At 49.7% G+C, this 14,169-nt stretch overlaps 2 protein-coding genes across 4 annotated transcripts in view; both read right to left on the bottom strand.

The window, feature by feature from the left end:
- Nucleotides 1–304: 304 nt before the first annotated feature.
- On the bottom strand, nucleotides 305–4,016 carry TMEM265 (transmembrane protein 265). Its single transcript, XM_047837964.1, has 3 exons — nucleotides 3,497–4,016; nucleotides 2,288–2,458; nucleotides 305–798 (listed from the first exon to the last, which is right to left on the bottom strand). Exons 2-3 carry the CDS (start codon nucleotides 2,453–2,455, stop codon nucleotides 637–639), a joined length of 330 nt encoding a protein of 109 aa, XP_047693920.1. The 5' UTR covers nucleotides 2,456–2,458; nucleotides 3,497–4,016; the 3' UTR covers nucleotides 305–636.
- Nucleotides 4,017–4,079: 63 nt separating this feature from the next.
- Nucleotides 4,080–14,169, bottom strand: part of SRCAP (Snf2 related CREBBP activator protein) — a 35,915-nt gene continuing 25,825 nt past the window's right edge. For all 3 annotated transcript variants that reach the window (XM_047837946.1, XM_047837944.1, XM_047837947.1), the window contains 7 exons: nucleotides 12,115–12,284; nucleotides 11,792–11,988; nucleotides 11,583–11,697; nucleotides 11,278–11,397; nucleotides 7,520–7,714; nucleotides 7,280–7,363; nucleotides 4,080–7,168 (listed from right to left, as the gene is read on the bottom strand). In XM_047837946.1, the coding sequence (XP_047693902.1) occupies nucleotides 4,478–7,168; nucleotides 7,280–7,363; nucleotides 7,520–7,714; nucleotides 11,278–11,397; nucleotides 11,583–11,697; nucleotides 11,792–11,988; nucleotides 12,115–12,284 (3,572 nt within the window). In that variant the 3' untranslated portion in view covers nucleotides 4,080–4,477. The remainder of the gene's footprint in view (nucleotides 7,169–7,279; nucleotides 7,364–7,519; nucleotides 7,715–11,277; nucleotides 11,398–11,582; nucleotides 11,698–11,791; nucleotides 11,989–12,114; nucleotides 12,285–14,169) is intronic.

Here is a 14,169-nt window from a genome sequence, read left to right on the forward strand (position 1 = left end):
TATAAAGTGCTTAGAACACAGCCTGGAACACAGTAAGCACTCAGTAAATAGTGGTTGCTGCTATTACTCTTCCTATCTGGCCACAGGGTCTCTGTTGATGTGCACGGGAGAAGCTGGGGTGTTTCCAAGAAGGGAAACCACCAGGAGAAGGGAGGGGGTGGAAAGAAAGAAAAAAAAAAAATCCTTTCTTTCTCTCGGAGTGCCTAGGTAAAGGGAAATGCAGATTTTGCCATCGGTCACATGTCCAGTCTGGCTCTCACCAAGAACCCGGGGAAAGTAGGGGAACAACAATTAGACAGGAGCATTTCACCACTAAAAAAGATTTTTATTACAAAACAAATTCTAATAAAATCAGGCCTGGTTTTCAACCCCACCTCTGGGTTGAGGCCCCTAGGATGTGATGGGCTGGGGGAATTAGGGGGTGGTGGGCACTGAAAGAACAGAGCAGGCTGGCCTCCCCTCATCAGTCTCAGCTGCTGCCTCCTTTTAGAAAGGTCTAGAAGAGCTCTTCCAAAGCCCTTTGAGAGAGGCACCATCCTTCCAGCCAGGAAGGACCACTGCTCGCCCCAGACCCTAGCAATGCCGCACTGCAGGATCCAGGAGGTCTCACTGACTCTCAGCAGAGGCCACCCAGGGTCACTCAGCCTGGGCGATGGCGTAGGAGAGCAGCCACAGAAGCAGAGGGCCCAGAATGAGGACAGCAAGCCAGACGGCAAAGCTGGCCAAGATGAAGTTCCGGGCCCGGGCCCCCCAGTGCACTGCCTCCTCGGACCGGCCTGCCTTATGCCGCTCTTCCGCCTGTGGGGGCAGGTTTTTGGTTAGGTTCTCCCCCTGCTTCTGACCCAAAGTACCCATTGTCCCACACCAATCCTCCATCCTTGTCATGGCTCAAAACCTGACACCCAAACCCCTAGCCTCCCTTTCCAATGTCTATCTCTCAAGCCTCATCTGCAAAGCAAGTACCCACTCTGCCCTGTGTACTTCTCCAAGTAGCCATTGTTAGCTCACAAGATCACATATGGGAAAGTACTTTTCAATCCTTTTATTCCCTATCTTTTTCTACTCATCCCAGGTTCATTCAGAATTTGGAATCCTCGGCAAGAAACAAGGAGCTATCTTGGAGTATTTAGCCCCGCCCCCCGACCTCCACGTCCAGTCAAACAACACTCCATTGGTATTAGCCCCATGAGTCTCAACTCTCTCATTATTAAGGATTCTGTTTATGATTTTGACCTAATGAAACCCAGAAATTCTCATGATGATAAGAATACAGTTTCTGATAATTAAAATCCAACTAGGATTGAGAAAGTTCCAGCATGATGTTTAAATTATCCCGTGTGGCCTTTCAAAAGGTCCATGTGCAGTTTTGGTTGGGTGTTTGGAAATGGTGAAGCCCTCTCCAAAACTCCACAGCTTCTTCCCAACTGCTACAGATCACTCTAATCACTGCTCAACTGCCTCGAGTTCTGCCCCTTCCAATCCATCTTCCATGCAGGCCTTGAGAGCAGATCTCACTGAAACACAAGCCTGACCATGTCACTCTCCTCTCCAAAAACTCTTGAAAGTACTCCTCAGGGGGCGCCTGGGTGGCTCAGTCGGTTAAGCGGCCGACTTCGGCTCAGGTCATGATCTCGCGGTTCGGGAGTTCGAGCCCCGCATCGGGCTCTGTGCTGACTGCTCAGAGCCTGGAGCCTGTTTCAGATTCTGTGTCTCCCTCTCTCTCTGACCCTCCCCTGTTCATGCTCTGTCTCTGTCTCAAAAATAAACGTTAAAAAAAATTAAAAAAAAAAAAAAAAGTACTCCTCAGTACTCTGAAGATAAAGTTTAAACTCCAAGCACAGCATTGGAAGCGCTTGGGAATCTGGGCCCTCTGGCTTCATCTGTCACTATTCCTCAGTGGTCCAGTCATGCAGAACTAATAGTCCAGGTACACACTGTTCCCTTTACCTAGAACGCCCTTTCCCCTTTAGTCACTCATCCCCTAAGGTTATTTTCCTGTCACCTACTCTACTATACACATGTATGTAATCACACGTACATACACTCCCTAGCTCCCCAAATGCCTTGTATTTCCTGTCACAGTACTGATGACCTGCATTCCAGTCATAATTATCCATTTTCGCAGTTCTCTCTTTCATTAGATGGTGAGCCCTTTGACAGCAGGCCCAGAGCCAAGCTCTGACAAGTACTTAGTAACTGCGTGATCACTGTAGATATAGATCAGATACACCAAACCATTGCCTAACTACACCCACCCCCCTGCTCCCATAGGAATTGCATTCCTCACCTTGATGGCAAACACAAGGGCCACGACTCCCAGGCAAGAGCAGCCACAGATAATGCTAGTAGCTGCCAGGTAGCGGAGGCGGAGCCAGCAGCAGCGGATGGGGGATGGAGAATGAGCAGCTTCCATGTTGCTCACCAAGGTGTCCACTGCCTTCTCCTCGTCCTCCATCACCTGTGGGCGATACAGTCAAGGTACTTGTAAGCCCAACAACTGAGCCATTGGCCTGGCGTGCTCAGACTCCACCCCTCTCTCTGATCGGTCCTCGTGACCTAGCCCAACTGTCAGGTAAGCTGCCTTATGCGGAATTCTTCCAGTGACTCATAGACCAAGAGAGGAAATGTGTGGCCAGAATCCTTTTTTCTCAGCCTAAGATTTGGAGCCTTTAAAGGCAAGCTGGTGTGAATATCGCATTATCTGTTTTGCTGTTTTGACATGTAGGGGAAAGGAAAATGACAGGAGCACACTGACAAGCAGGAGAAAAACCATCTCAAAAGCTGCTAGGAATCAGACTATATAAGTCAGTGACTTTAAACTGTATTTCAGAAGGCTTAAAATTTCCTGAAGTTCCTCAGAGGCTGCCCCTGAATATTGAGGGGTCACAAAATAGCACCCTAAGCCCTATACCCCACTTTAAGCAAAGCCATCATTTCATGTGAAAACACGGTGGATGACAACACAGGGATGGGGGAAAGGAAGGGGAAAATTAATCCATTCAAGCTCTCTTTATAGCTGAGGACACTGAACACCAGAAAATCCTTACCTGCGTAAATCAGGGCCTCTTTTGCTATGCTGACTCCCTGCTACCTCTACTCTCCATTTTAATTAACCCAGGACCAGTCTGACCTCATAACCCACACAGAAAACTACATAACGATGCCTTGCTTAATCACTTCTCATTCCCCTAACTTCTCAAGTCCTCTGAGCTCTGGCATCAAACCACCTTTCCACCCTCATCTCCAACCATCCCCCTACATCCTACACAAAACAGAACCATTTGCAGTTCTCTGAATACAAGTAACAAAGGATAGATGGAAAGAGGAAAGGCAAGATAAGAAGAGTGCAAAGAATCTCTACCACAAGGCTGAAGAGTGGGTATGGGGAAAGAACTGCTGAGGTAAACACAGATGTAGTCATTGGGGGGGGGGGGGGATGCAAAGAGAGGGTCCAGAAGTGATCAAAGGAAACGTAAAAATGAACAGGGGCTCTTACCTGGCTATAGGCCTTGAGGGACTGTGAGTTTCGGCTCCTGCCTCAGGTTTGATTTGGCTTGGGTGGAGAAGGAGCTGACTCAGGTCTCCAAGCCAAGCCCAGGGGTGGGGTTGGGTGGCCAGCCACCTCCTGAAAAGCCCCAGGAGCTCGGAATGGGGTGTGGCTGACTCAAACTAGTTTGGCTAGATGGAGGGAAGCAAAAGGCGGATGGAGCAACTGGAGGTAGGATGCCTGCCTTCTGGAAAAGGAGTGAAAGCACCTGAGCAAGAGGAGTAAAAGCAGGGGAAAATCTGAGGCATCAGAGGGCTCTGAGGGAAAGTCCAGAACTAAGGGAATAGGAGGAGAGAAAAAGTATGAGTTGGAGTGACTTAAAACTGAAACTTTAGGGAAAGACACCCTACCAGATCAGATTTGCCAATCTTCCCTCCTCTTGGGTGATTTCTACCTCAAAGACACATAATTCTGGGTTAGAGATCAGGTACTAGGGTTTTGGCAAGAACAAGAGAGAGGAGGAAAACGATGCCCAAGTTCCCACCCAACCCTCCACCAAACCAGAAAATCAGAAGCCTCCTTACGCGGATGCTCATACAGAAACTAAGTTTATTATTTTTTCTTCTTAAAAAAAAAAGAAAAAAAAAAAAAACTCATGGTAGAGAAGAAGCCCCTCCCCCTTCCCCTAAAGGTGGGGGCTGTGAAAGATAGCTGGGGAATCAAGTACAAGGGGGTGGGGACAGAGACTATCTTGCCACCCTTAACACTGCCCAGCCTTGTGGGGTGGAAGGGAAGGGGGTATATGAAGAGCCCCGTTTCCATGACAACCAGTTGCCTACCCCCTACTTTGGTGGAAAGAAGGGAGAAGGCCCCTATGTCTCCCTGGAGGCTTTCCCCCTCAAAAGACTTCAAGTAGTGGTTAACAGAGTCAGGCCTGGTTGTGGAGGGAGAGGGGCCATGGCGGAAAGCCCAGGTGGAGGGGCAGCCCACTCACGTCTTGGCCTTGCGGCCTCTGTGACTAACGGTAGGGCCAGCCAGGTGGGAGGGGGCACTGCTGCGCAGGATACGCTGGTCCCCTTGGTTGGTGGCCCCACCAAGTCGACGGGGGCCAGGCCGGCGACGTAGGGTCCCATCCCCTTCCTCTTCCTCGCCTGAGGCTTCAGCCTCAGACTCCTCTACAGAACCCTCAGGTCCCAAGGGACTCGGGGGCTGTAGGCGGCCCCGCTTTGCCAGCCCAGGGCCCCCGCCAACTGGGGCCCCTGCCCGTTTGCGAGGCACCTTCTCAGTCTCTAGTGGGGGAACTAGAGACCCTGGACGCAGCCGGGTAGAGCGCAGTTTTGGAGCTAACGAGACCACAGGAGGTGTCAAATCTAACCCGCCTGGCCCACTATCTGCTAAATCCAGGTCATCCTGAATTACAGCCACCACCATGGACCCTTCACTCTTTCGCCCCCGCATTCCCTCTGCTTCAAGCCGCAAGCGGGCCAGGCGGGTGAGGGGGCGGCTTCCGTCCTCATCAGAGGAACTACCCTCACTCTCCCCCTGGCCCTGGGGTTGCCGCCGCCTCCCCAATCCACAGCTCTCGAGGACAGAAGAGCTGTCACGGTCCAAGACAGGGAGCTGGCTGGGCCGAGGTGATGGTGGATTCTTGGGAGGTCGACCCCGTTTCCGCTTGGGTGGGGATGTTGAAATGGTGAGATTGGTGACAGTGTTGGCGACAGTAGCAGTGGGACAGGCTAGGAGTGGTGGGAGTGGTGGCAGGGGAGGTGGTAGCGGGAGTGGCTGTGTCCGGCTCTCTAAGTTGCCATCCCCTGGAGAGGAAATGGTCCCAGGAATGGGCAAATCTCGTGCCTTAGGGGGCCGCCCACGCCTTCTTTTCTCCACAGGTGATAGGATGATGGGCTCGGGTCTGTGAATTGGCTGGGGTCCAAGAGGCTGGGACCCAGGACTAGGCTGGGGTCCCAGGACAGGCTCCGCAACAATAAGGGTCTCAGCCCCAGGGACTGGGTCAGCCCCATTGGTTTTTCCCTTAGAGGTGGATGAAGGTACCTCATCCACCCCTCGCCCAGCATCTGCTGGAGACCTGTTCTTCTTGGGGGGCCTCCCCCTCCGACGTTTCACAGCAGGAGGGGTGATGGCAAGAAGTGCCCCTTCTCCGTTCTCTGGGCTGCCCCCACCAGTTACCCCCAGCTCAATGCGACGGCGAGCTATGAAGGGTTGCTGGGTTGGGGTGGGCAGTGTGGATGGGGGAGCAGCTTCACAGGGCCCACCGGTGGGAGGTGAGGATTCTGGCCCCGACATGCTGCGGGCAGATGGGCTTCCCGGGCTGGTACCAGTCTCAGAGACCCCAGGCACTAGGGTGCTGGCAGTTCCCCGCTGCTGTCGCCGTCGCCTCACCAGTTCCTTTTCCTCTACCACAGTCACTAGCCGTCCCGGCAGCTTGCGAAGCACTTTGGGGCCTGGAGGCTGCCCTGGCCGACCAGCCCCCTGACCCCTAATTTCTACATCAGCACTGGTGCGACGCCGAGGGGGCCGGGCAGGTGAAGGACTCTCAGGTGAGGAGGTGGCCGAAGATGAGGTTGATGGGGCTGTGACCTCTGCTGGAACAAGTTCCTGTGGCTTCTCTGGGCTGGAGGTTGGGGTCTGGGCCTCCACCAGCTCTTCTGAGCTCTTGTCAGCCTCCAACGGCTCCTGAAGTAGCTCATCAGATGCTGCTGAAGGTGGGAGCTCCAGCCCATTGCTCTCACTCAGACAGGAGGGCACCTCCTCACCATCAGGCAGCACTGTGAGGATGGTCCCCTCAGCAGGCTCTGGCACTTCCTGCTCTTGACCGTTGGGGACGCTGTCAGCCTCCAGGGTTGGGCTAGGTGCAGAAGAGGCGAGAGAAAGGTTCTTCTCTGACATAGGCAGGATCTCAACAGCAACTGGCAACAGATCCTTAGGGGGCACAAGAGTAAGTGGGGAAGTCTCGGAACTGGCCATATCAGCCAGCTCTGGGGACTCGGTGGATGCCAATGCTTGTGCACACAGTTCTGTCTCAGGCCCCAAGCCCAAGGGGAGGTTGGTGACTGGGGGGGAGACGGGCACAGAAGGTAGACCAAGCAGGAGAGGGGAAGAAGGAGTTGAGAGAGAGGTTTGGGCTGGAGGTGGAGTATGAGCTGGCGGAGGTGTACAGGCAGGAGGAGGGGTACAGGCAGAAGAACAAGAGGGAGGAATCTGTGAAGGGGGAAGTGGAGGAGAAGGCAAGATATGAACAGGAAGCATGGTTATTGGATTTGGGGCTGAAATGGGGATTGGGGCAGGGATTGGAACAGGGATTGGGGCAGGAATTACAGCAGGAGCTGAAGCTGGAGTGGGTCGAGGCCTAGGTGCTGGCCGGGGAACTCTCTCCCTGGCAGGGCTGCAGCGTGGGGGTGTGGAAGTGCTGCGGGTATGATGGGTGGATGTGACAGGAGTGTGGTTTGCCCCTTGAGTCTCAGCCCGGGCTCCACGAAGACGTTCACTGACGCGAGTCCCTGGCCTTTCAGGGGCCTTGGCCTTCTTACTGCGCCGGTGACTGCCTCCACCAGTCCCACAGGAAACCTCATCCCCAGCCCCTGGCCCCTCCTCCTCCTCTTGGGGTAGGCGGAACACCTCCTCCTTGGCTTGGTCCAGGTCCTTGCGGGCAGCTTCCACTTGCTCCTACCAACAACAGAGCCCGAACAGTGGGTGGTCAGAGGGAGGCAAGCAGACTGGGACTGGTTAGAAAGAAGCAACTTCCCACTTCTATCCTCACCCCCTAGAAATACTCACTTCTGCCTGCTTGAGCTCCTCTCGGCTCACCTCCTCCAGTGAGGCTTCCAGGAATTTCATGGCATAACGCTCAATGGGGGTCAGCTGTGGGAAGGAGAAGCAGTGATGAACATAGGGACTTGGCAACCAGGGCCCATCACCCTTGATTATTTTCACCAGGGAAGATAGGAGGAGGATCACAAGGTCCAGAGGAAGAAGCTGAGAAGGGTGAGGTTAAGAACTAGTGGGTCCGACACTGACCTGTTCTACAAGGGCAGCAATTTCCTGCTCAGCCCGGGACATCTCTTCATCCTCAGCCCCAGGCCGGCCGGCCTCCTCTCCGTCACCAGCAGGAAATCCATCATTCTCATTGAATTCTGCAAGCTCAGCCACCTGTTCAGCTTTGGCCTGGGTGGCCGCACGGATATCCTCTTCATCCTCTGCCCGACACAGTGCCTGCAAGGATGTGGGGAAGCAAAAAACCACAAAAATTAAAGAACTTTATATCCTGTAGTTCGATTCTGGCAAGAATCTGAAGCCAAGTTTACAGCAAACCAGGTTTACAACAGAACTCAACTCTCTTCTGGGCCCTCAGAGTTACCAAAGCAATGCAGTATTTCCACATAGGATGACACAGATTTGACTTGGTGGCCCACCAGTGACGAACTGTTTTTAGAAACCTCTAGCTCTGCTTCCTTTTCCATTCAAGTCAGCCTTAGATCTCCTTTAAAAAAAAAACAAAAAAAACAAAAAAAACAATCCTAGGCTGCCTGGGCAGCTCAGTCAGTTAAGTGGCCGACTTCAGTTCAGGTCACGATCTCGTGGTCCATGAGTTCGAGCCCTACGCCAGACTCTGTGCCAACAGCTTGGAGACTGGAGCCTGCTTTGGATTCTGTGTCCCTCTCTGCCCCTTCCCCACTTGCCCTCTGTCTCTCCCTCTCAAAAATAAACATCTAGAGAAAAAAAAAAGTCCCAGGGCGGCCCGGGCAGCTCAGTGGTTAAGGGTCCAACTTGATTTTGGCTCAGGTTGTGATCTAATGGTTTTGAGACTGAACCCCAAGCTGGACTCCACGCTGGGCACGGAGCCTGCTTAAGTCTGCCCCTCCCTTGCTTGTGCATGTGCACTCTCACTCAAGATAAATACGTGAATAATAAGAATAAAAATAATTTTATTTATTTTTTTAATTTTTTTTTTCAACGTTTTTTATTTATTTTTGGTACAGAGAGAGACAGAGCATGAACGGGGGAGGGGCAGAGAGAGAGGGAGACACAGAATCGGAAACAGGCTCCAGGCTCCGAGCCATCAGCCCAGAGCCCGACGCGGGGCTCGAACTCACAGACCGCGAGATCGTGACCTGGCTGAAGTCGGATGCTTAACTGACTGCGCCACCCAGGCGCCCCAGAATAAAAATAATTTTAAAGAGCAGTCCCAGAGGAGCGCCTGGGTGGCTCAGTCAGTTAAGTGATTATGGCTCAGGTCATGCATTATCTCAGTTTGTGAGTTCGAGCCCCACATCGGGCTCTGTGCTGATTGTGTAGGATGTGTTAGAATTCTCTCTCTGCCCCTCCTCCAGTGGTGATCTCTCACTCTCTCAAAGTAAGTAAACCTTAAAAAAAAAAGTCCCAGAAAGCTTTAGTTTTTATTTATTTATTTGTTTAATGTTTATTTCTGAGAGAGAGAGAGAGAGAGAGGAGTGAGAGAGCGAGCATGAGTGGGGGAGGGGCAGAGAGAGGGAGACACAGAATCCAAAGCAAGTTCCAGGCTCTGAGCTGTCAGCACAGAGCCTGATGCGGGGCTTGAAGTTGTGAACTGTGAGATCGTGACGTGAGCCAAAGTTAGACGCTTAACCCACTGAGCCACCCAGGTGCCCCCAGAAAGCTTTAAATACACAAAAATCCCCAATTCTTCTTTGCCTCAAGATCCATCTTGACAACACACTACCACATCTTGTCTTTTCCTTGAAATGAATATCCAGGAAGCTCATACCAAAGTCACCAAGAGATGCAACCTAGAGTGTGCTCAGCAATGAGGGCAAGGCACTTGGTAGGGAAAAAACATCTCCATGGTCTCTACTACTTCTGAAAAAATACAAATGCCCAGCCCTTGCCCCCCAAAATCACAACTTAGTATATTCTGAGATGGGGTCCCAGGAATCAATCCTTTAAAAACCTCTCAGGGAGCCGAGGGGGGAACACCTGGGTGGCTCAGTCAGTTGAGTGTCCGACTTTGGCTCAGGTCATAATCTCATGATTCGTGAGTTCAAGCCCAACATTGGGCTCTCTGCTGTCAGCACAGAGCCTGCTTCTGATCCTCTGTCTTCCTTCTCTCTCTTCCCCTCTCCCACTCCTCTACTTATATGCATGCACTCTCTCAAAAAAAAACAAACATTAAAAAAGAACATATTGGGGCACCTGGGTGGCTCAGTCAGTTAAGCGTCCGACTTTGGCTCAAGTCACGATCTCACAGTTCATGCGTTGGAGCCCCACATCAGGCTCTGTGCTGACAGCTTGGAGCCTGCTTCAGATTCTGTGTCTCCCACTCTCTCTGCCCGCCCCCCCCCCCCCCACACACACTCTGTGTCTTTCTCACAAAAAAAAAACATTAAAAAAAATAACATATTAAGGGGCGCCTGGGTGGCACAGTGGCTTAGGTGTCTGACTCCTGACTTTGGCTCAGGTCATGTTCTCATGGTTTGTGAGATTGTGCCCCATGTCAGGCTCTGTGTGGACAGCACAGAACCTGTTTGGGATTCTGTCTGTCCCTCCCACGCTTGCACACGAGCACACTATCTTTCAGAAGTAAATAAATGAACATTAAAAACATTTTTTTAATATTTAAAAAATAATAATAAAAACAGTTTTAAATGAAAAGCTCTTCAGGGGCACCTGCCTGGTTCTGTCAGTAGAGCATGAGACTCTTAATGTCAAGATCATGAACTCAAGCCCCACATTCAAGTGGGCATGGAGCCTACTTAAAAATAAATTATTTTGGGGCGCCTGGGTGGCTCAGTCGGTTGAGCATCTGACTTCGGCTCAGGTCATGATCTCGCGGTCTGTGGGTTCGAGCCCCGTGTCGGGCTCTGTGCTGACAGCTCAGAGCCTGGAGCCTGCTTTGGATTCTGTGTCTCCCTCTCTCTCTGCCCCTCCCCTGCTTGTGCTCTGTCTCTCTCTCTCAAAAATAAATAAATGTAAAAAAATAAAATAAAAATAAAAAAATAAATTATTTTTAAAAAAAGTAAATAAAATAAAATAGTTTTTTGGGGCACTTGGCTGGTTCAGTTGGTGTAATGTGTGATTCTTGATCTCAGGGTCATGAGTTCAAGCCCTATGTTGGGTGTAGAGCCTATTAAAAAAAAATTAAAAACCAAAAAGCTTTCCAAGTGATTCTACTATGCACTGGTGTTTGAAAAATAAGAGGTTACACCACATAGAAAGCACTTCTTACATCCATTATGCCATTTAAACCTCAGTTACTTCCTTCTCATTAACTTTCAAAAAGTGGAAAGTGAGACTCATAAGATTAAACACACTTGACTTAACAAACACAATTATTAACAAGTACTGTTAGAATTCAAACCTGTAACTGAGGAGTCCAAAGCCTTTTTTCTATGAAATCTTGTGAACCAATAAACAATCTACTCCCAACCATCAAAGGCCAACAGTAGGGGTGTGCCTGAGTGGCTAAGTTGGTTAAGCTTACGACTCTTGCTTTCAGCTCAGATCATGATCTCATGGTTTGTGAGATCAAGCCTTGCATCAGGCTCTGTGCTGACAGCAAGGAGCCTGCTTGGGATTCTCTCTCTCCCTCTCTCTACCTACCCCTCTTGTTTGCCCATGTTCTCTCTCTTCTCAAAAATAAAAATGAATAAACATGAAAATGAAAAAAAGAAAGAAAAGGTCAACAGTAATCTGGAAAGCAGCAAAAACGTCCTTTCCCCCTACAAAAGCTCAATGGGCTGACAAATCATAGACATCATAACTATTAGCTCTGCTCTATAGATTGCCCACTCTTTTTTCACCTGCTCTAGGATATGGGTCTGCTTGCTGGCCACAGTCTCTTCCTCCTCTTCAGGGGCAGAGGGTACAGATGAGCCAGGTGGCTCTTCCAGGGGCATATCAAACAGCTCTCGGATGGTCTGCTTTGGAGAGAACAGAGGAAGAAGTGTCAGCCAATAGAATGCTGGGCCCTGGTCTACAACTATGAGATAACAGCTCTTAGAAATAGTCATAAGTGCCACTAGTTGAAAAGGCAGGTAGAGGCCAAAGCATCCTCTTTAATAAGCAGAAGTAATTCTCTCCTTCATAGGCTGGAAGATCTTAGTACCTGTTTAAAATAGGCTGTGGTGAAGTTGCCTCCCTCAATGGCCATGTCTCCCAACATTCTCTTTTGATTTGCCTTTTTTAGGATGTTCTCCTCCACTGTCCGTTCACTGATGAGTCTAGGGAGTGATGAAGGCATGTGTAAATAGCCAAATACGTTAATAAAACCCTATCAGTAAAGAGGATACAACATGAGGGAAAACTAGGCAATACCTGTAGATGTGGACATCTCGGGTCTGGCCAATCCGGTGACAGCGATCCTGGGCCTGAGCATCCATGGTGGGATTCCAGTCGCTGTCATAAAAAACAACAGTGTCTGCTCCTGTAAGGTTTACACCCACGCCCCCACTCCGAGTTGAAAGGATAAAGCAGAATATGCGTTTGTCTGCATTGAATCGTTCCATCAAAGCCTAGAGAAAAAAAAAAAGGTAGTATTAGGAGACAAAGGCCCAAAAACAGACCCAAAGCTTAGTGGGGCCCCTTCTGGGAGACAGTAGCTGAAGTAAGCCTTTGAGGGCTACAGATGCCTGGGTTACCTGTCTCTGTTCAACTCTAGTAGACCCATCCAGACGCAAGTAGAGGTGGCCGTGGTAGGTAAGAAACTGTTCCAATACATCCAGCATTCGAGTCATCTGGGTGAATATGAGCACCCGGTGGCCCTCTGCCTTGAGCTGTCGCAACAGCACTGCCAATGTTTGCAACTTCCCTAAAGAAATATGAACGGGTACAGGGAATTTGCTATAAGCTGGAATAGGGAGAACACTTAGTACTGAAAGGTTGTAGTTGAAAGATAATAAAAGCTTTAGGCCAGGGTTTCAATTAGCCTAGGAGATCAAAAATTTAACTTTATTTTCTTCCCTTAAGGAGTCCCCTCTTTAGTCTGCTCCTTTCTTGGATCTAATTTCTCTGGGTCTAACCAGAGGTAGGATAACATACAGACCCATGGGGGAAAAAAAGGAATCCTCAATGGTGGTACTACAATCCTTAGGTACTACAATGAATTATGCCAGCTGAAACAGATAGATTTATAGGACAAATGTCAACAACACCAGCTGGCAGTCATGGCTAACATACAGGGATTGAAGAGCACTGAGATCAGAACTAGGGAGAGAGGATCTTATGCGGTTATCTAGTTAAACCTCCCATCAAACATAAAAGTTAACTTCTATAACATTTCTGATTAATCATTTTGAATGCTTTTAATAGACTTTCAATTGATCTACTCTAAATGGGTTCATACGTTACAAAATTATTTTTTTTACTAAAATATTTATCGAAGGGCGCCTGGGTGGCTCAGTCAGTTAAGCACCCATCTTAAGTTCAGGTCATGATCTCATAGCCTGTGAGTTTGAGCCCCACGTCAGGCTCTGTGATGACAGCTCGGAGCCTGGAACCTGCTTCCAAGTCTGTGTCTCCCTCTCTCTCTCTCTGTCCCTCCCCCACTCATGCTCTGTCTCTCCCGCTCTCAAAAACACGCATTAAAAATAACTTTTTAATATTAAAAAAATAAAATGTTTGAGTACACATTGATAAAAATTTTGTTGTCTGATGTTCTAAAGCATTTAAGAAATTCCCAAAAAACGTTACTACAGGAATATTAAGGGGCGCCTGGGTGGCTCAAGTCCGTTAAGCGTCCAACTCTTGATTTGGCTCAGGTTGTGATCTCACATTTTGTGGAGCTCTGCACTGACAGCGAGGAGTCCGCTGGGGATTCTCTTTCTCTCCTCTCTCTCTCTCCCCCTGCTTGTGCTCTCACTCTCAAAAGTGAATAAACACTTTTATTCATTTTTGAGAGAGAGAGATAGAGGGAGAGAGGGAGAGGGGGAGAGAGGGAGAGGGGGAGAGAGAGAGAGAGGGAGAGGGAGAGGGAGAGGGAGAGGGAGAGGGAGAGAATGAGCAGGGGAGGGGCAGAGAGGGAGACACAGAATCTGAAGCAGGCTCCAAGATCCAAGCTGTCAGCACAGAGCCCAGAGCAGGGCTTGAACTCACAAACCATGAGATCATGACCTGAGTTGAAGTCAGACGCTTAACCAACTGAACCACCCAGGCGCCCCAATGAACATTTTTTTATAAAATTAAGAAATATCTCTGCAGCGTTGTGGCAGAAACAATTCACTCCTGTGTCCAAAAGACATTCTTGCTTAACAGAACCTGATTTAACACTGTGGACACCTGGCAGAGAGCCCTTGATCCCAGAGAGCCCCAACCAATCCTAAAAGATAAATCATGATTGGTCTAAATGAGCCACAGTTCCTCTTTGCCATTTCCCTTTTTTTAGTGATTAATCTAGGGATGGGCAAATGGCCCAATTCAAGCCAATGAGTTGTGAAGCACAGTCAGCGGGGAGAACTCGGCCCTCCACCCCCCCAAAAAGAGAAACTTGCTTAGAGTCTTTGTCTCAACCCCTGCTTCTTGCTCAAAGCATTGCTGTGCTCCCTGGAGTTATGGCAGCCATGGTAAGACCATTAAGAAATAAACATGAGACTACAAAGATAAAAGCTAAGGATGATAAGCAATGGAGAAAGACCAGAAGGTTCCTGGGTCCATGAAAACACCAGTAAGCTGAGCCAGTCATATACCACTATTCTCAG

The sequence above is a fragment of the Prionailurus viverrinus genome, chromosome E3 (assembly GCF_022837055.1).
Source record: "Prionailurus viverrinus isolate Anna chromosome E3, UM_Priviv_1.0, whole genome shotgun sequence".
In the NCBI taxonomy this organism is placed as follows: domain Eukaryota; kingdom Metazoa; phylum Chordata; class Mammalia; order Carnivora; family Felidae; genus Prionailurus; species Prionailurus viverrinus.

What these genes read in the sequence shown, in the direction of transcription:
- TMEM265 (XM_047837964.1), bottom strand. Translation starts at nt 2,455, where the DNA reads ATGGAGGACGAGGAGAAGGCAGTGGACACCTTGGTGAGCAACATGGAA. An exon ending in CCCTTGTGTTTGCCATCAAG is followed by an intron (nt 799 to 2,287) that starts GTGAGGAATGCA and finishes CTGCCCCCACAG; the next exon opens with GCGGAAGAGCGGCATAAGGC.